The sequence below is a fragment of the Neopsephotus bourkii genome, unplaced genomic scaffold (assembly GCF_033783945.1).
Source record: "Neopsephotus bourkii isolate Nb327-2 ecotype Australia unplaced genomic scaffold, CSIRO-AGI_Nbou_v1 NB_1749, whole genome shotgun sequence".
Lineage (NCBI taxonomy): Eukaryota > Metazoa > Chordata > Aves > Psittaciformes > Psittacidae > Neopsephotus > Neopsephotus bourkii.
Window position 1 is genome coordinate 8847908 of NW_026902223.1, and position 19213 is coordinate 8867120.

A 19213-nucleotide genomic window follows, 5' to 3' on the forward strand; every position below is an offset into this window, starting at 1 on the left:
CCCTGCTCTTGGCAATTGATAGGGCCACAGTTCTTCCTCTCAGTCCTTTCTTGCAAGGATGCTCTGGAACTTGTTCAGATAAAGCAGATGCAGTGAATAATGGGAATGTTCACCTAAAACATGGTCTTGACCTTCCTCTCCAAAAGCTGTGTCCCACTGTGGTGATGTGCAAAAACTGTCTGAACCATCTCTGAGCTTTCAGCTTTTTGGAGTCTTTGTCCCATTGCTGCCTGATGCTCCCCTTTGGCACAGCCATGCAGGGTGCCAGGTGCCCCTTAAAAAGCAGTAAGGCCCCCCCTTCTATTTGCAGAACAAGCAGGGTGACATCAGGAGAGAGAAGCAATTCACCTTCCTCTCTCTATTACAATTACAATTCAACTCTTTTCTTTCCAGCCTGTGAGGGTGATGGGGCTGGACTGCCTCACTGGTGCTGGGGTTAGAGGGATTTGGCTGACTGTTAACACAGCAACACTCCCCACAGTGAACGAAGAGGCCAGGGCTGAGTGGAGATGCAGTGAGTAATCATTTCCAGCTCCCCAGGCTGCACTGCAATTTGACTGTACGAAAAGATTAAAGCTGTAGGGAAACATTTCCTTAAAACCAGCTGACACATTTGGGCCAGATTACGGGTAGCCTTGCTCTTGTTGTTGTTTCTAATGGAGAAGTGTCTGCAGCCCAAGGTACCAAATGGAGAAGCTGAGTGGGAAGCACAAAGTCCCAGTTTGGGAACTCGAGGGCCAAAAATGAGATAATCTGGAAAACTGGGGACCTGCAGCACCAGTGACTTGGAATGAAGGAGCGTGTGTGGGGAAATGACCGTGCTCCATAGCAGGGATACTGCCTGATCTGGGATGCCACGTGCATGGCCACCTGCCCTAGGGGGGGAGTGGAGGGGACTGGGTGATTTCTGCTTTCCCTTTCCTACCATGTGCTCTGTTCCTGTCCTTGCAGGCAGCTTGGTTCCTTCTGGGGTGATTTGGGGCACTGTGGATGTCAGGAAGTGGTGGTACTTCTGCTGCACATCTTTGCCCTCCAGGAATGCTGTTCCCAAGCTCATTACATTGTGTTCAGCTCTGGTCATGTTGGCATTCTTTGTGTCTGCATGGGCACAGTTCATGTGGATGCCATCAGGGTCTGTGTGGGTGCTGCAGCCTCAGTGCAGGCAGCCAGAGGTGCAGTCACATGGAGAATTCATTTGCCCTGTTGGAAGTCCCTGAGGGCCCATAGGAAAAGCAGTGATCTCCCCAGTGGAGATTCATTATGCGAAGGAGTAGTTTCCCATAGGAAACATTACAGTTCTGACTTCCCTTCCCTGCCCCATGTCATTTGAGACCAAGAGAGGGCAAACCTAATAGATGCTAAGCTGCAGAGTCCTCCTGGCACTGTGCCGAACAACCTGGCAGGTCTCTTCCATGGCTAGGCTGGGTCTGAGGGCTCAGTTGTGCATCCATGGCACTGCTTCCTGAAGCCTGCAGGAAGCATCTCAGGCTGAACTTGTCTCTGTAGAGGCCAAAGCCTCCTGTTCCCAGCAGAAGGCAATGAGCTGCAGGCTGGTGGGGTCTGTGCTGGGGTGAGGAGGACCCTCCTGGCTCTACACCTCCATCCATGCAGCCTGGGGCAGCCACTGGGCAGAGCGGTGCCTCTGCTGCACTGAGAACACAAGAGAGCACTCCTGCCTGCTGTTGGATTTATGTATGGGTAAGTGATGCTGGAAGGCGATGGGAGATGCAGCCCTGGCTGAGGGTGGCGTGTATGAGCCAGACCCAAGAGTTTCTCTGTTTATCTTGTGGTATTTGCATGTCTGGAGCCCATGGCAGTCGTGCTGGGGAGCATGCTCCCCGCCCATCAGCTCCTTTTGGCATCCCCATGCTTTCTCACATTTAGTCTAATCATCCTACAGGCTGATAAGGCAAATAAAATCTGTTATCTTGACAAAGATAAAACAAAGAGTTTGCTTTGATCTCCTGCAGCAAGGCCTGGCCACTCTTTTTGTGACTTCTCAGCTGTCTGCTGGGGGAGGGAAGCGATGGCAATGGTGATGAACCTTCTGCAGTTAAGAAATCATTTTCTTCTAAACTATTTCTAGACCTCTGTCCCTGCCTGAGTGTTTCTGTTGGCCAGTGGTTAAAGGGACACCATAGGCTGGGTACAGTGCCAGTTCTGTAAACTGTGTAAGAGGACTTGAGAAGCTAAATTGAGATTAGAGAGAGATAACTTTGTTTTGAGAAGATCAAACATTGTTGTGAGCAAGGAAGATAACGTGACAGCAAGCCAGTTGTGTTCTTTACTCCAGCAAACAAACAGGCATACAGGCACTCTTGTATTGTCCAAGATGCTGCAGTGAAGCTGAAGTGAATGTGGCTATAAATGGAAGAAGCAGCTGGTCTTGGATTGCAGCCTGTACTCAGGCTTCTTTGGGCCCAGTTTTTCTTGCATCTGTTGCAGGTTTTAAAGGAGGGACTTGGGGAGAAGGCAGCTCTCCTTCGGGTTAGTTGAATTTGGGCCATTCGTTCTGTCAGTCTTCAGAATGGGGCTCTGTGAAGCAGTTCCCTGGGTTTCTGGAGGGTCACATGCATAAATACTTCGCTCTTGAATTCTTTCATTTTGTCTTGGTATGAAGATAGCAGTAACCATATTGAGAGACAAAGCTGGACCAAAGGGTTTGGTCCAAACTGCTTTGCAGACAGCAAAACTGCAGATGTTTCTGCATTTATAAAAAGGAGATCATCTTAACAAGCCGCCTGAGGTTGCTGTGCCAGCCCAGGAGTGCCAGTGTGGGCATTCTCAGTTCCTTGGCTCCCGCTTGCCTTGTGTTGTCTGCAGCTTCTTCTGCGTGGAAGCAGTGGGTTGGATTTTGCATAGCAAAGGCAATTTGTACAGCAGGAATGAAGAATGACTGAAATGCAGCATCTTTCATCACTGAGTTCAAAGCTGGTTGATGCTCTAGCAAATAGGAGCATAACCTCACATTTATGTTTAGCTTTTCAACCCGAGAGACAGTGTCCAGGCTAAGGCTGAGCTGGGTGGTCCTACCGGCCCCTTGGTGTTCTCTGCATTCCTGGTCTGCAGAGGCTCTCTGTGGTGCAGCACTTGCATGGTCCCTGGCTGGTATTTCTAAGGGTCCAAAACTATTTAGTGGGAGCTGAGCTTCTACCTCCTTTTGCTTCTCTGTGAGCTCAACCTTTGCCTGTCTGTGAGGAAAACCTTTTGTAGGGAATGCTCCCAATGGATCCCTTGCACGTGGCTTCAGCCATACATACTACGTGGTGTTCATCCTGTCTTGCTTGAGGCGTCTGCGCTTGAACTAATCATCTGGATGTCTCCCTTAGGCTGGTGGGAATTGTGTCCTTAAAGGGTTTTTCTCTGCTGAATGTAAAGAGAGCCCATGCAGTCAGTTCAGCTGGGGATGTCTCCAGTTGGGCCAAATGTTACCTTCCTATGTTATTTCCAGAGTCAAAAAGGTGGAGGTGAAAAGGGATGCTGCAGCAGGACAGAACTGTGCAAGACACTAATTCCTTGTTACCAGTCATGCTTCACAGCCCCTGGCAAACCTGGTCCCCTTGTGTCAGCTTGTTCTGCAAGCAGGTCATTGTGGACAATTATTTACTTAAGAGTGAATGGCTCAAACTGTCTTTGATGCTTATCATAGTACTTAAAAGTTTTTATGATGGGTCTGTCTTTTGCCCTTCTCTTTCTCTCCTGCTGTGCATGGAGTGGGACAGACATTCCTCCCCTCTCTCTCTCAAAGCAAAGCTTAGTTTGGGGAGATCTCGAGGCAGGAAGATTAGATGGGAATCCAAAAGGGTATGGTGTCTAGGAGAGGGCAGTAATAAAAGTTAATGATACATAAGCTGTTGGAAGGAGCTTTCCGCATTACAACTGTATGGTAGGACACAAGTCTCTTGTAGAGCTTTCAACTCCAGCCTGGTTGCACCTGGGGTGTATTTCATGTGTGATGGGTAAATCTGGAGGGACGTTGCAGACATTGCCCTACCCAGCACTGGCTGGAGCCGCTGCCTGTGTTTGCTTCCCCTGCATGTCATGACTCTGGATGTGAATTGTTGTTCACTGTCTGTGTGATTTGCTCTGATCTGGGAGGTTGTGCTGCTTTCTGCTGAGGTACTGAAGTGATGGTGTCCTCTGAACCCTTCTCTGCAGCTCTGGCACATGGAGGTACAGGATGAGTCCCTGGTGACAGTCTCAGAGGGTATGAATGCACGGCTAAATGCTATAACAGCATAGGGGTGCTGCCCTCCTTTGCACACATCGCATACTCGGGGTGTTCACTGGCAACTCACTCCCATCTGTAGTGGAGGTAAGTTCAGGGACCTAGAGACAGAAAACCACTGAGGAGATGACAAAAGGTTGGATGGCAGAAGAGCTGGGTCAGGATCCTGCCTTTGCCATTCATGTTCTCATTGCCCTGGGTGAATGTCCCTACCCACTCCAGTTCCTCCTTTTCTAACAAGGAGCTGGTGCATGTGGGAAGATGCTTCAGGGTCAGTTCTTGCATTGAGTCCTCTCTTCTTGGAGGTTCAGCTGGTGGTAAGAAAATTGCTGATCCTGGTCACAGAGGTGGAGTTGTGGAGGATGGGAGAAGCTGCTCTGTCCAGCTTATTGGGGTGGTTCTACAAAGAGAGAGCTCCCCAGCTGTTCACAAGGAGAGGGAGGGTATCGAATGGTTCCTATATCAAAACCATCTCCAATCTACTCTGCTCTTCAGTCTGCTTTCTCCTAAATGTGAAAAACCTGTAGTTTGGAGGAGGGAAAAAAGGGATTTGGAAGGCAAACTTTGGATGTGTGGGGAGCAGATGTGGGGATGGATGCTGCCTCCTGATTTATGAGTGATGGAGACTGCTGACACTGAGGGAGGTGGAGCGGGTGCTGGTAGGGTGTTCACATGCTCTTTGCTTCATCTCCTCCTCCTCTGCCTCCATCTTGTGCAGAAAGGAAGGAGAATAGAGATTACCTTGGAGTCCAGATTTGTCCTGGGAAAAAAGGGGTAGATGTGAGCAGCTTTTCTGATAAAACATAATTGTTTAGACAAACTCTGGCTGAACCCGCTTCCTCCCGCAGCCCAACGTGCAGATAAATGGGGTGGAAGTGGGAGGCCGAGTTCACAGGCTGCTGAGGCTCTCCCTGAGGTCACACCACCCCCAAGATCCCCCGTCCACCCCTTTTGATTCCCTTGGAGAGATGAGAGGACACAGTTGAGTGCTGAGGATGCTGCCCAGGCTTTAGGTAGTTCAGTGCAGAGGAGATGTTGGTAACGAAGCACACCAGTGCTGGGAGACTCGGGTGGTCCTGGGGCATCAGTAGATCCATCATGGCTCATTGGCAGAGGATGGATTCTTCTGCTGCCTGCTGCTTTGTGGGAGGTGAATTTGCTCCAGCCACGATCTCTCCAGGCCTGGGGTCCTGGCTGGGCAGAGCCATGCCCCAGATTCATTTTGTTTGGACCGGAAATGGGGAGACAAGCAGGATGTGGGCGGGATGTGGCCACAGGAGAGGTGTTGTCATGTCCTGTGTGGCTCCTATGGAGGTCTCCGGGAATCAGATGAAATCTGAGATCCTGCGGTGATGCTGATGTTCCTCCCACTGTCCTGCAGGGAAATGGTCCTCTTTGCCCTACTTTGTGTAGTAAATACAAGTTTATTTACAGCCCAGAAACTCTTGCCCTGAGGCTGGGAGGTGAAGGGTTCCTGTGCGATCCTGAGGAGCTCTGGGGTTTCCTCTCTGCTTTGTGGCTTTGGTTCCTGGGCAGAAAAGTCTTGCAAAGGAGCAGCTCTGTGGGTGGGAGCTCAGTGAAGCTGAGGCCTTTGAATGGGCCCTGAGGCTTGGCTTTATTTCCCTGTAGCAAGGACACAAGTCCATGCATGTCACCTGGAGAAGAGCTGTGAGGAGATAACCAGTGCTCATGTGTGACACGTGAAGCAGCCAGGGACAGCAGCAGGTGATGGGCTGCCATCCACCTCCCTCCCTCCTTTGTTCCTGACATCCGGTATCTCCCCACAGCCAGAGTTTGCCTTGGACCATGGGGGATTTGTTGTCTTTTCTTGTTTTGGGCTGATGCATGGCCAGGGTGCTCCTCTCTGGAAAAGGGGCTCTCGGGGATGCTGCACAGGGCTGGACCCTTCCTCTGCACACAGGACCTCATGTGGAGGAAGAAAGGATGTGGCTGGGAGGGTGTTGGGATGGTGCTGAGCTCCACTGACCTGGCTCTGTGGGGTTTCCAGCTCTGCCCTGGCACAGCCCAAAGCTGCTCTGCAGAGCTTCAGGGAATGAGCATTTGTTTTTTTCACTTGGAGGAGTGGGAAGGGTCTCTCCGGGGTCGTTCCAGCCCATTTGTGGGACAGGCAGTCTGTGAGATGCTTGTTTGCAGAATGAGCAAAGCAAAACCAGCATTTGGGATCCTCTGCAAGAGCAAAGCTGGGAAAGCCTCAAATTGTGGACTGCAGAGACAAGGGGGACGTGGCTGTGGCTTTGTGCTGGGGAGCAGCGCTGTGTCCCTTGGGGGGACCCAGAGAACATTGAGTTTATCCTTTTCCTTCTCAGTTTTACACATGCACAATTAATTCTCTTATTGTCTGTGGCAATATTTATGTTACTGCTCTGGGGCAGCAGGGACTGGAGAGAGGTTTCACAAACCGAGTTTTCCCTCTGCAAACCCCTCCTCTGATCTCGTGCTTCCAGCTGCCAGCTTGGTGTTAAAACAGCTTGCATCCAGGCCAAAAGTATTTGAAGGGCAGAGCAATGCCTTGCAGGAAATGGCTTAAGCTTCCTGATCCCAAGATGGTGTGAGTGTTAAAACAGAATGGGAGAAATACTAGACATCCTACATCCGGCACGGCAGAGGAGAGCGACCCTGGGGTGATGTGATGGAAAGCCTGGACCCCTCCAGCTGCCTGCGCCCGGCAGCTTCCTGCAGGATGAGGGGCCCTGACAGTGCCCCCTGGCCCCAGCCCCTTGGCTTTGTAGGGCAAAAATGGGCAAATTGTTTCCTGCCCCACTGGGCTTTGCTGTGTTTTGGTGTTGTGGGAAATGTGTGGGGAGAGCTGGTCAAAGGTGGGGGCAAAATGTCAGTGGAGGGAGTTTCCAGCAGAAAATGAGAGCTGGGAAAGCACTGGGCTTGCTGCAGTGTTTGCTGCCTGCTTATCTGCCACCTCCCAGTCTGAGGTGAAATAGATGTTCAAGACTGGAGTTAGTCCCGTTTGTGTGGGGCTGGAGCGGGACCTTCTGCATCTGTCAGCGGAAACCACTTTGACTTTATTGGCTTCATCAGAGGCAACTTCATTCTTCCGGCCCAGATGATTTCCCACTTCGTGCTGGCTGAGCACCATCTACCTGGCCAGGCAGGGAATAGCAGCCGATGGCCAAGGGCAGAGATGCGCAAGGGTAGAAGAGAAATGAGAGGATTTGTGTGCGGGCAGCAAGGAGGGGACAGGGCAGTGGTTCTGTGGATCAGGGTGGTCCTCGCTGGAGCTCTCTGATGGATGTCGCACCTTGAGATGTAATTCAGCTCACTGGGGGTTTTTGCTCCGTTATGGAAGGCATCTCCAAACCCCAGTTTTGTTGGCTGGAGCATGGAGATTTAGATGGTTTTAACTGAAATGTTACCAGTTGGTGAAAAAATACCTGCTCTGTGCAGCTGGGAGCCCAGAGTTGCAGTGTGGAAAAGAGGCAGAGCAAGCAGGGTATGGGTCAGAGGTGGTCTGAGTTCGCTCCCTCTGGCTTCCTGCTAACAGTCACTGGGAAGCATAAAATTGCTCATAGTGGAAATGAGACCTCTCACACCCATGCTGGGACCCGAGTCACTTTGGGAGGTGTTGTTCCAGCCCTAGGAGCAGAAGCAGAGCATGTGGGTGCCCTCTTGGGCGGGCTTACCGTGAATGGAGCATTATGCATAGCTCTGAACATCCTCCTCCCTGGCTTTCCTCCTTGACCCTTTCTTTCCCTGCATCACTTCACATGGGAGCCTTGGCCTTTCTGCAGAGCGCAGATCAGAAGGGGTAAGTCCCATCCTCAGCAAGCAGCTCTGTGCCTGGGGAGGGGGGTAGCACTGATTGCTGGTGCTCAGCATGGCCCATAACCCCCTAAGCCCCAGCAGCACAGCCCTTGGTGCCAGGGATTTGGATAGGCACACCCTGTTTGTTTTCCCAGGTTTTCCATGGGATGCTTTTCCCGGAAAAATCTTTAGCCAGCAAACCCGGGGGAGGGGAAGATGGGGCTGATTTCAATCTTCAAAGTAGTCACAGCTGGCTGAAAGCTGTGTTTGCAGCCCAGTAACACTTCAGTGGTGCCCTCTGCTCTTGCACAACTTGCTGAGGCTGGTTAAAGCTCATGGTGTGTGTGCGCGTGTGATCCATTGCTTCCTGCAGGCAGGGCTGTGGGGGCAGGAGTGGAGGGATGGGCTGCATTAGGGCTGCTGGACCAGCAGGGCAGATGCTGTGGCTGTTTTGGGGTATAAATATATTTATTTGCCTCAGAGCCGTCCCCATTTGCCTACATGGCTGCAACGCTGTGCAGGGACCAGCAGGGTGGTCATACACAATAGGGAAAGGATGAAGAGGATTTGCTGTCCCAAACGGAGCTGGGTTGAAGCCCATTGCTGCCCTGCTCACCCTGCCCTGGAGCTAAACCTCATGGATGGAGCTGGTGAAGCAGATACCCACACAGCATTCTTGGGTCCTCTGGGTGCCCTTGGCGAGAGCAGATGGGGGGGAATTAACTGGAAAAGGAAGCATTCTTCCACAGAAGTGTCCTGGAGCCCTTCAGGCATTTCAGCATCCCCAGCCTCTGCTGCGCAGCTGTGCTCTAAGTGTGGGCCCATAGGAAGGAGCAAATGCTGCTCTGTAAATTGCTGTGTGCTTGATTTATTTTTCTTCTGCTTGTTGGCTGACCCCTGGAGCCCCCTCCCAGCCCTTCCCTCTCTGTGACAGCATCCCTGCACAGGATGAGCCCTCCTTCCCATGGCTCCCGCGGAGGGATGCAGAGCCCCAGGGCTGAAGCAGTGGGAGAGGCACTGGAAGGTTTGGGAAGAGGTTTGGAAACAGCTGATTGAAAGGCTCCGTGTGGGGCAGAGGGCAGACCTGTACAAAGGTCTATAGGGGGACCAAAGCTTATCATGCAGACTGCTTGATATCTGAAATGAATGGGCAGTTTAGGGCCCAAGGAGTGAGTTTTAGCAAGTCTCTGTGAAAGGCTGTGATCCTGCCTTGCCCACGTGTCTGCAGCAGAGTGGGTTGGGATGGGAGGGCAGGATACCCATATTCATCATGCAGCCAGTGGAGTGGGGCTGTGCTGGCCCTGCCTGCAGCCCCCGAGGGCTAAACACAGCACTCAGCCCTCAAAAGGGCTAAGACCAAGAGAGCTTGGCCTGGCCAAGGTGTCACAAGTTGGTACTTGGTCCTCAAACACAAAACCTGTGCGATGGAAAGAGAAGAGATGGATATTTTTATGCTTTGAATGTGCATTTCTGTTTCTTGTGCTTTAAGTTATGCCTATTTCCTGGTCCTGGCAACTCAGAGGGCTGTTAAAGTGGTTATTTTAAGGATGCTTTCCAGAATCCCTGGGATCTGTGTGCTGGAGCTCTAGGAAGGGGATGGGATGTGGCTGCTGGTCCCTGTTCACAGGGTGAAGGAAGGGTGTTGAGCTGTGGGGTTTTGACTCTTCTGGCAGACACAGCAATACCTGGTGTATGACTGTTCTACTCCCAACTGGAGCCAAGGTGTGTTATGCATCATTTAGGTGGAGGTCTTCCCAGCAAACGAGTTGCCAGGGCCATAAAAGAACACTGGAGCATTATGGTGGCTTCCCCCAGCCCTGCTCTCCAGCAAAGTTGTTTCCTAAAATTCCTTCCCCTCGCATGATGGAGCTGATTTGTAATGGGTGTTGGAGGAGCTGGAGTTGTCTCCTGGCAGGACATGGCTTTCCTTGGGCAGAAGGCTTTCTGTTGGTCGGGTTGGAGGCACAGCTGGTTTCCCCATTGCTCTTCATCTAAAAATACCAGTTTGTACCACTGCCCTTGCTTGCATGATCCCAAACTCTGGATGTGGGGGTCTGTTCTTGGAGCCCTCAGTGGTGCTTTTCCCTTAGGACCAAAAACATGAGGTCAGTGCCTCACAAGTGCTCCTCGTGCTGTGGGGATGTGGGGAGACCTGGGCCCCCTGCACAGTGCTCACTGTTCTTGGCTACAGGAGGGTGTCAGAAACAAGTACTGTATCCTGCAGAGCTGAAAACCTCAAAACGAATGGGGATGTGACCTGTAAGAGGGCGAAGCCACGGCATTATCTGTAGATCATTGCCTGGGTAGGAGGGTGGCTCTGAGTGGAGCTTGGGTTGCTATGGGGCTTTCTGCTTTTATGAGGTGATGGGGCTCATCTTGGTGGCCAGTTTGTGCTGCTCATGTTGAGATGAGGGTTTGAGAAGCTGATGGGGAGTGTGGCACTGGTGCATCAGAGCCAGGGATGCATGTTGCTGCAGGTCACCAGGTGCTGCTTCTCCTCCTTGCGTACTCATGGCGACCCAGTGGGACTTAAAGTCTGGAGCATCCCCTAATCACATTCTCCAGCTCTTGTGGGAAACGGAGATAAGGCTGGAGAGGGACATTTGGTGTCCTGCAGGTTTGCATCCAGGAGAGTGGTGCTCTCGGTCTGTGTACACATAATGATCACAGAGTGATGGTGAGACCTGGGTGTGAGTGCTGGAAGCTTCGTTCCCCACTTGGTGCGATCATGGTGCAGGTCTGCTCCTAAACATCTCAAAGATTGGTGCTTATATGTATATACTGAAATCTCTTGAGGCGTGTTACAGCCTAATTGGAGTTAGGTGCCTAAATTCCTTTTTGAATGTGTGTCTTGGCTCTTCTTAGCACTGCCCCATCACATGGTGCTGGCAGAGCATCAAACCCCAAGATGTGCCCTGTCATGCGGGGTGGGGTGAGGGAGGAAGGGGCTGGAAGTGGCTTTATCAGTCTTTAGAGAGCCTCAGGGCCTGTCTTGATGTTGCGGTGATGCCGGAGGAATTAACAGTAACCTCATGTTGCTGTTACTTCTGTATTCAGTAGGAAGTGTTTCTTCAAACAGCGAATCAAGATTAGGACATCTCAGCTCCAGGACTGCCACCCCACCTTTCCTATTTCTCTCTCCAGCAATTAAGCAGCTTGAATCCATCCAGCCCATCGTCCAAACTCCTCCTGAAGCTACAGGATGTCCTGTGAGATTACTGAGCACTTGAATGAGGGGCTTTCTTGGCTTGGCAGAGGCTGAGCAGACCCCAGAGAGCTCCCGTGCTGGGGGAAGAGCCCATTGCCAAGTCGTAGGAGGAATTCCCACGTTTCTGTTCCTTCCTGTTGGCTGCCAAACACTTGTCCTGTCCGCGAAAGCTTATGTATTTGGTTGGATTTAACCTTTGCTCAAAGAAGCGAGTAACAGAGATCTTTTACTTCTGGTTTCTGGGTGTAAATTCACGATTCAGCAATAGTTTTGTATGCACATCACTATTCCTTGGTGGGAAAAGCTGGAGGAGAGACAGAGTGACTTCGCTTGGGTGAAGTCCTTTGTAGTAGAACTGGAAGCCTGCACAGCAGTTACCCTTCCTTCCTGCTCTAATGAACCCCCAAACCAGGCTTTAAGTCTCAGCCAGCCCTTACCATTTCAATAGGAACACAAAGGCAACCCCAGGGGATGTGGCATTTCTCACGCCTGCAGGCACCGCAGGTCCTGCCTGGACACATGGACACGCACATGCTTCTGCCAGCAGCAAGCCTGCCTGGCTCTAAAAGCAGGGAGCAATGGAGTTTCAGGGAAGGGAAATGCTTCTTTTTGTTGCTTGTTTTCATGCCTACAGCAGAAGGCACAGCTAGTGCTATTTTTTTGTGCCCTGGACCCTCTTTTTATTCTTGGGTTCTTCTCCTATGGTATGAGTCCAGCACCAGGGATTGCCACCAGTCACATAACCAACAGCACCCAGTGCTGTCAAAGTGGTGCGTGAACCATGGCCTGGCCACCTCTGTGGTGTTAAGTATGAGGATGACCTGGTTTGGGAGCCCTGAGGATGACCCAAACTTCAGCTGCAAGCTCCCAAACCAGGCAGAGAAGAAAACAGAAAACCAGCAAGTCCTGGGACTGTGTGAATTCATTTTCTGAGGCCATCAGCACATGTGGGATCAGTCTGCAGCCAGGAAGAAACCACACAAAGAAAAGAGGTCTCTGAAATCCCATGGCGAGGTCTTGGGCATCACACAGTTCTACCATGTTGAAGATGCTCCAGCAAATTCCCTCCTGACGTTATTTGTTGGTTGAGCCCCTCTGTGCTCCCAGAGCTGCAGGGAGACTTTGCCACAGTTTGGCACAGCGATGTGCTCCCTCTCCTAGAGCAAGCATTGAGTTGTGCCACACAGGAGATGGCCAGGTGACCACGCTCAGTCCCACAAGCCATGAACCTGCATCCCATCACCTGGCATCCCACAGTGAGCCAGGAGCAGTCATCCTGTTTGACGTCAGCCGTATGGCAGGGCAGTGTGTGGCCTCCACAAAGCTGGAATGACCCCATCTCCTATGTGATAGGATTTGGTTTTAATTAAACAGACACCCATGTAGGTGACCCTGGGGCACTCCTCCCATCCGGCAGCCCCATAGGGGTGGGGAGGAGCTGCTGATAGAGTAAGGCACTTGGTTGCTTTAGAGTGGGATTGCAGTGGTCCCCTGGGGAAGCAGTGTGGAGAGGTTGAACCTTTTGTAAGGGTTTGCTGCTCCCCTACCAGCAATTCCTTCCTGGAGCTGAAGCTCCAGGGAAGCAGAAGAGGCAGGGGCAAAGCTGAAGTCTTTTTTTGGCTGTGAACGTGTGGAAGTCAGAGGTTTGTGACCCACTGAAGAACAGGGCTTGGTAATTGCTTCCAAAATGACAAGCTGTTGACTGGAAGAAGTGCAGGCCCATGGCTTTGCAACCAGGCCAGGGTTATGACCGGTGCCATAACCCCACAGGCTTTGTTTGCATATCTGAGTAAGTCTCTGCTCTTCCATTAGTGCCTCCTCTTAACACTCCCCGAAAATTGCCACAAAAATTCCGTCTTGGTGCAATTTAGGATGTGCTTCAGCCTGCCCTGAGAACATCTGCTATCTGTGCATGGGTGATATTAATCACAGCATGAACGTGGCCAAGTGTTAAAGAGCAGAGCCTTCCCACCTCCCCCCTGCACATGAAGGTTGGTTCCATGTTCCAGCAATAAAACGAACTGGGCAGGCGGGGATCTGGCAGGAACAACTGCTGTGTGGGATGAAGGGCTGAAGAACACCTTTAAGTGGGCCAAGAACCCATGTAGTCCTATGACTCTTTGAAATCCCGGTGGTGTTTGAAGCTGTTTTCTAGTCCTGCTCATCTTCTGAATCCATGGCTGTTCTTGCTGCGTCTGCAACTGCTCCCTCTCCCCTGGTGTTTTGAGGCAGTTTTGGGTGTAAATGCTGCTCTGTGTTTCCAGGAAGGTAAACACCCCTCCGTTGCCCTGCTTTGCTGTGGACATATCAAACTGCAAAGGGGTAGAGATGTTGTTTCTGTTGTGCAGATGGAGGAAAGGAGTTGCAGTGGCTGCTGAGAAATGCGCATGAATCTGCTTGCTGGGAGGGTGCTTGTGTTTTATTGTGGTATAACTCTAGGACGTGACTTTCTTCAATGTTGGGCAACAGGACTGGCACAGGGAATGTTTTTACTCCTCTTTTCCTTGGGTGACCACACGGCACACAGCGGGCAAACCCCCATCAGCACCATGCTCTTCACATTGCCCCCAAAGGAGAGCCCCGAGTTCCTCAGTTTGTGGCTGAGTTTTTCAGAGCAAACATCGGAACCAAAAGAGACAGAAAATAACCAAAGCTCTGTCTGCAGTGCCGTTGGCTCCTTAACCACCGAGGCTGCCCTGCTTCCAAGAGAGGCAGCCCCGGCTCTGCTGCATGGGAGGGAGGGATGGGGGACGGGTAACTCTAGTGTGGTGCCTTTGATGTTGGAGGCTTTTACCCGGTGTTACCGTGGAAGAAACTCAAGTGCTTTTCATGTCTGGTGGTGCGGGAGGCAGGGAGCCAGCAGGGATTTGCTTTGTGAGACCTTTACATAGGGAACCGAGCAGAGCTTTGTGGAAGTTGGGGGACACTTGCTGGGGTGGCACCTGAAGTAGGTGCTGAAGCATCCTTGCCTCTTGTGGGCACTGACCAGTGCCTGTGGTCCTCCTTGTAGTCCTTGGCTGAGTAAGTCTGAGCACTCCCCAGCCTTGGGGAATAAAAAGTTGTGCTGAGGTCTCCATGGCCAGACCAGAGGGGAGTTGTGGAGCAGGCAAGCTGGAGCCCAGGCTGTGCAGTGAGTGCAAGGGAAGTTGAACGGTAATGGAGATAAAAAAGAGCCATGGCTCAGCAAGGGGGAAAATACCAGGGGCATGATGCAGGCATCCACGCAGGGGAATGCTTTGTCAGGGCCTGTGCTGCGGGAGGAGGCAGAGCCCGCAGTGCTGCCCGCTCAGGCTCGCCTGGGATGGGGATGTGCTGGGCTGTGTCTTAGGCAAGGAGTGGGAGAGGGGGGTCACAGCAGGCAGTGCTGGGTCCTGGGCGTGAAAAGGAGTGGCAGCAACCCCGATGTGACCCAGGCAATGGGAGGTCCCTGGGGTGGCAGCTCCCAGGGGGCTGGGACCTCATTGCAGGCAGGCTGCCCTCACCCAGCTCCCACAGCAGGAAGGGACCCTGGTTGCTGGGGATGCCAGGTAAGGGTGGGAGTGCTGCCTGTGGATGGGCCCGTACTGAATCTGGGAGCCCTGTCCCAGCCCGGGGGGCTTGGTTGTGGTTGTCTGCATCTGTACAGGCTGTGGGGAGGGGCTTCTGCAGCCTCTCCTGCCCAGCAGCATGGGGCTCTATCAGCTTCGCTGGCTGCAGTGGAGGTGCTCTGGTGTTACTTCCCCTGGAAAGCACATTCCTGTGGCATTGTGGGGAGCATGTCTGCTAATGTAAAGGAGATCTGACACCTTGTTTTCTGCTCCGGGAGTTGGCTGTGAACTGGCAATTGATGGGGAAGGAACTGCCTGGTGTTTGATGGCCCCTTGTCCTGGTGAGCAATGGGGAAAACCCATCTCCAGAGCATCCTTGTGAGTGGTGGTGCGTGGTGCGGGGCACCAGGCCAAGGACACAGCAGGGAATTCCTCCTCTCCCTGGGCCTTTTCTGTAGGTCTCAGTGTTCATGTGGAAAGTGCTCCCCAAAAGCAGCCTTCTGTTCTGCCCTCCTCTCACCCAGCCAGCCCCAGTGCACACACAGCAACCCCAAAGCTGAGCTCACCCTGGGCATGCATCAACCCCAAAGCTGAGCTCACCCTGGGCATGCAGCAATCCCAGACCTGAGCTGCACCCTATGCCCAGGTAATGCATCTGCATGCACGGGGGATGTGCTGGAGGCACACCCTACACCCCCAAAAGCAGGCAGGTGATGAGGGATGAAGGCAGCTGCCTGCCAGAGGCGACCTGGGTGAGATGTCTGGGCCTTGGGCTCTTGCCGCCGGGACCCCCAGCCCCGCACCGTGCGGGAAGGTCCGGCCGCTTGCGACCCAGCGGGTCCCCACGCATGGGGCAGCCCCCGAGGCGCCTCCCCCAGCCCTAAGAGCGTCTCCCGCTGCTTTCCTCTTTAACTGGCTTTTTCGAACCTACCGCGTCCAACCCCTCCCTCCGCCCCCTGCCTCCGGCCCCAGCCGCGGCCGCCGGGTGAGCGCGGGGGGCTCGGCGGGCGCTCCGCGGGGCCGGCAGCCGGGTCCCGCCGCGCTCCGGTCTCCCGTGGGTGCGGGTGGACACCGGTTCCGTCCCTTTTCTCTGTGTTGTATTTTCCTATTTAGTCTGGAGAAGAGAAGGCGCAGGGGGATCTTATCGCTGCCTGCAGCTGCCTGACAGGAGGATGGAGCGAGGTGGGGCCGGGCTCTGCTCCCAAGTAACAAGCGATAGGACAAGAGGAAACGGCCTCAAGCTGCACCAGGGCAGTTTTAGACTGGGTATTTTACACTGCTGTTACAGATGTGCTGGCCGAGTGTCCTGGCTCCCTGTTGGTTACCTTGAGTGAGCACCCCTGCGAGATAGGAGGGCCTGGGCAGGGTGATGGGAGATTTGCATGTGCAGGCAGCACACGATTGAACTTTGGTTTTAGGATGACTGATGGCTAAAACACCATCCTGTAACAAAAAAAGCAAGGGTTGCAATTCTATGTGAACACCTGAGCGCCACTGCCCCATCCAGTGTGATTCCAGGCTGTAAGATACAGCATCCAACAGGAGTACAGCCATCCAGAGTGTGTACCTTGCTTACAGCCCTACTGTAAGGGTGTCCTGAATACAGATAAGGACATATTGGGATAGAAAAGATGTGTGGAACACATGGAGGACTGTGATAGCCCTGGGAGTTGTGACCCCTTCAATGCTTTCATAGTTGCAGTCCATGATTTTCCATGTTGAGAGCAAAATACCTGTGTGGCTGTGGGGCTCATGTGTGGTTCGGTTGTGGTGTACTGAATGTGTTTGACATCACAGCCATTAAGCACATGTGTACTCACCAGTATACGCTAGCCATAGCTCGAGGTATGTAGCTGTGGCATTTAGTGGCTCATAATCAGGCAGCAGCAGCTCCTGGACACCTCCCCATGGGGAATCCAGACTTCCCCTCTCCAAGCACAGTGGAATTTTATAGCCTTTGGTTTTAAATGCTGTGATTTCTGTATGGCCGTGGTGCCGCATCCAGCCCTGTCACCCTGTCTGGGTGCCCAGAGAAGCTGTGGCTGCCCCATCCCTGGCAGTGCTCAAGGCCAGGTTGAACACAGGGGCTTGGAGCAAGCAGCTCCAGTGGAAGGGGTCCCTGCCCGTGGCAGGGGTTGGAGCTGGAGGAGCTTTAACGTCCCTTCCAAACCCAAACCATTCAAGGATTCTATGGTAAGTTTCTATGTTGATCCTTGAGTAACGTGTCTGAGATTTGCTCCTCTGCATGGGGAAGGCTGGGCTGGTAAAGGGGAGGACAGCTCTCCTAGGGGTTGTGACCTTATGTCTGAACATTATTTCAGTTACCTCTAAAATCTGCTAGGTGCTTTGTGGAGAAATAACACAGACTGGACGGAAAAGGTTAATGTTGCAAATACAGCTCAGTGGCATTCTAGGAGACCCTGTCCAAAAATCCCACATGGCATTTCCAGGTACCAGGAGGGTGTGGGGCCAGAGAGGTGGGAAGGAGTGGTGGCAGACCCCATTTGCTGCAGAGGTGTAGCTGCCAGGGCTGCACTATAACACAGGGAGCAATGCAGCAAAATGGGACATGTGCCTGGGTGTTGGCTGGGAGATGAAGGCAGGAACAGTTCATCCTCATCCCTAGTTGGTGTAAGACCATCTGCTTCCCAGCAGCATCCCTGGCTTTGTTCCCTGGGCTCCTCATCCTTGTGGGGAAGAAACAGAGCTCTGCCATTCAACCTCTAAAACTCTCCGGCTTGTGCTGGCTCACCCTCATCATCCTGAGATGTGGTACCCATGATGCTGGGCAGTGTTGTGATGCTCATGGGTCCCTCCCCATGTGCCCTTATTGCCATCAGTGATTGCTATGGTGCGTGCAGCTGAGCATCGCCTGTGGGGAATCTGGCAGTGGTCCTTTGTCCAGTCCCTGGTGAATCCCATGAGAACTAGTGCCAAGGTCTGGCTACTATGGGGGTGCTTTGGGGCCACCAAACCTTGCCAGGCTAATGTGTCTGCATCCCTCTGTGTCCTGCTGCAGGGATGCTGCCTGGTCCAGCTGGCGGGGCCTGGTCAAGTGGGTCTGTAAAAGACAAATTTTCTTTGGGAATTGGATTAAGGCCCCTTTTTCTGTGCTGGGTGGATGCGGGTGACATGAAGTCTCTCTTTGTCCTGCACTGTATTTCTGGCCCAGCTGCAGTGGGTTAACCCTTTCTCATCCCACACAATCCTGGTGATGAATGGCCCTTTGCTAAGCAACGGGGACCTTTTCCCAGGGCTGCTGTGGGTGGAAGCAGGGACACTTGGGCTGTGTCCTCCTCATGTGCAGCTGGGGGGCTGAGTGGCAAAGCTGTGATGCCTGGGTAGGGGACCATGGTGACACGTATGTGAGAAAGGACCTGCCCTACTGCTGCTTTATGCTGCCTTTCCTTGGCATTTTAATCTGACTTTATTCCCCCAGATAAACTGGTGGAAGGGGAGATGTGCCCCAGTCCTGCACTGGGAGCAGAGCCCTCTTGGTGCTGGGGCAGCCCCAGGCTGCCTGAATGGCACAGAGGGAGGGACATTGGAGGTAACAAAAGCCACAATGAACACAGAGCCTGGGCCAGCTGGCCAGAGCAGAGAGGTGCTTGTGTGCTGCTCAGAGAGCAATTGGCATGGCAGTTGTGCTCCCTGGGCTGCTGATGCCCAGCCAGGCCCTGGCACTGTGCTGAAGGCAGGAGCATCCTTTTGTCAGGAGAAGACTTAATTCCCAGCCAGCAGCAGCGCCATGGCAGGCAGAGAGCACCCAGACGGCTCCAAGGAAGCCCTTGGCTCCTTTGCCCAGGGTCTGAGGAGGCAGCTTGGTTTGGTCTTGGCTCAGATCTGCTGTGTCTGAGCAGAAATGAAGGTGACTGCATGGCTGTGCCTTGGGAACCAGTGGCTCTCAGCATCTCATGCCACACACCCAAGGCTTGGGTCCATTTCACCTTTTTTCCTCTGCTGTGCCGCATTGCTGCATCACCTTGGATTCACCCCCATTGCTCTCAGCTTGTGAGGTAAATAAGCATGGCTTATGTATTTATGCAAAAGCCAAATGGCAGCAGGGACCATCCCTGCTGGGGCTGGCTCCCTGCAGCCCGGATTCTGTGCTGTTATCAGGGCAGCCTCTGATAAGAGCAGAAGAGGGATTTCCCCACAGGAGGTCCTGGACCGTGTCAGACAGCACCAGGAGGAGCTTTGCAGACCTCCAGCAGCAACGGGCTTGCAGACCACAGGTCTGGATTCTCCCTGTGCCTCTCTGCTTGGCTCAGTGTTAGGATGTGATCACTCCAAGGCTGTTGGAGAGGTGCCGCCATCTCCCAGATCTAACCCAGGAGCAGATGGGGACTGAGCAGGACTCGCAGTGCTGGGAGCTGCAGGAAAGCAACGCATCCCTCTCCCCCATCCTCCTCCTCTCCCCCCTTCTCCTGACCTTTTCCCATCAAAACACAAAGCACTATTATTCGTGGAGGA

The 19213-nt window shown here is 52.9% G+C and overlaps 1 protein-coding gene across 6 annotated transcripts in view; it reads left to right on the plus strand.

Annotated features, from left to right (window-relative positions):
• SEPTIN9 (septin 9) overlaps nt 1–19213 on the plus strand; it is a 131975-nt gene that overhangs the window by 82523 nt on the left and 30239 nt on the right. Inside the window, exon 1 of one of the 6 annotated variants that reach the window (XM_061377058.1) lies at nt 14599–14740. The exons of the other annotated variants lie outside the window; for them this stretch is intronic. Within the exon in view, the coding sequence (XP_061233042.1) occupies nt 14734–14740 (7 nt within the window). The 5' untranslated portion in view covers nt 14599–14733. Of the gene's footprint in view, nt 1–14598; nt 14741–19213 lie in introns of those variants that run through there. 6 annotated transcript variants of the gene reach the window in all.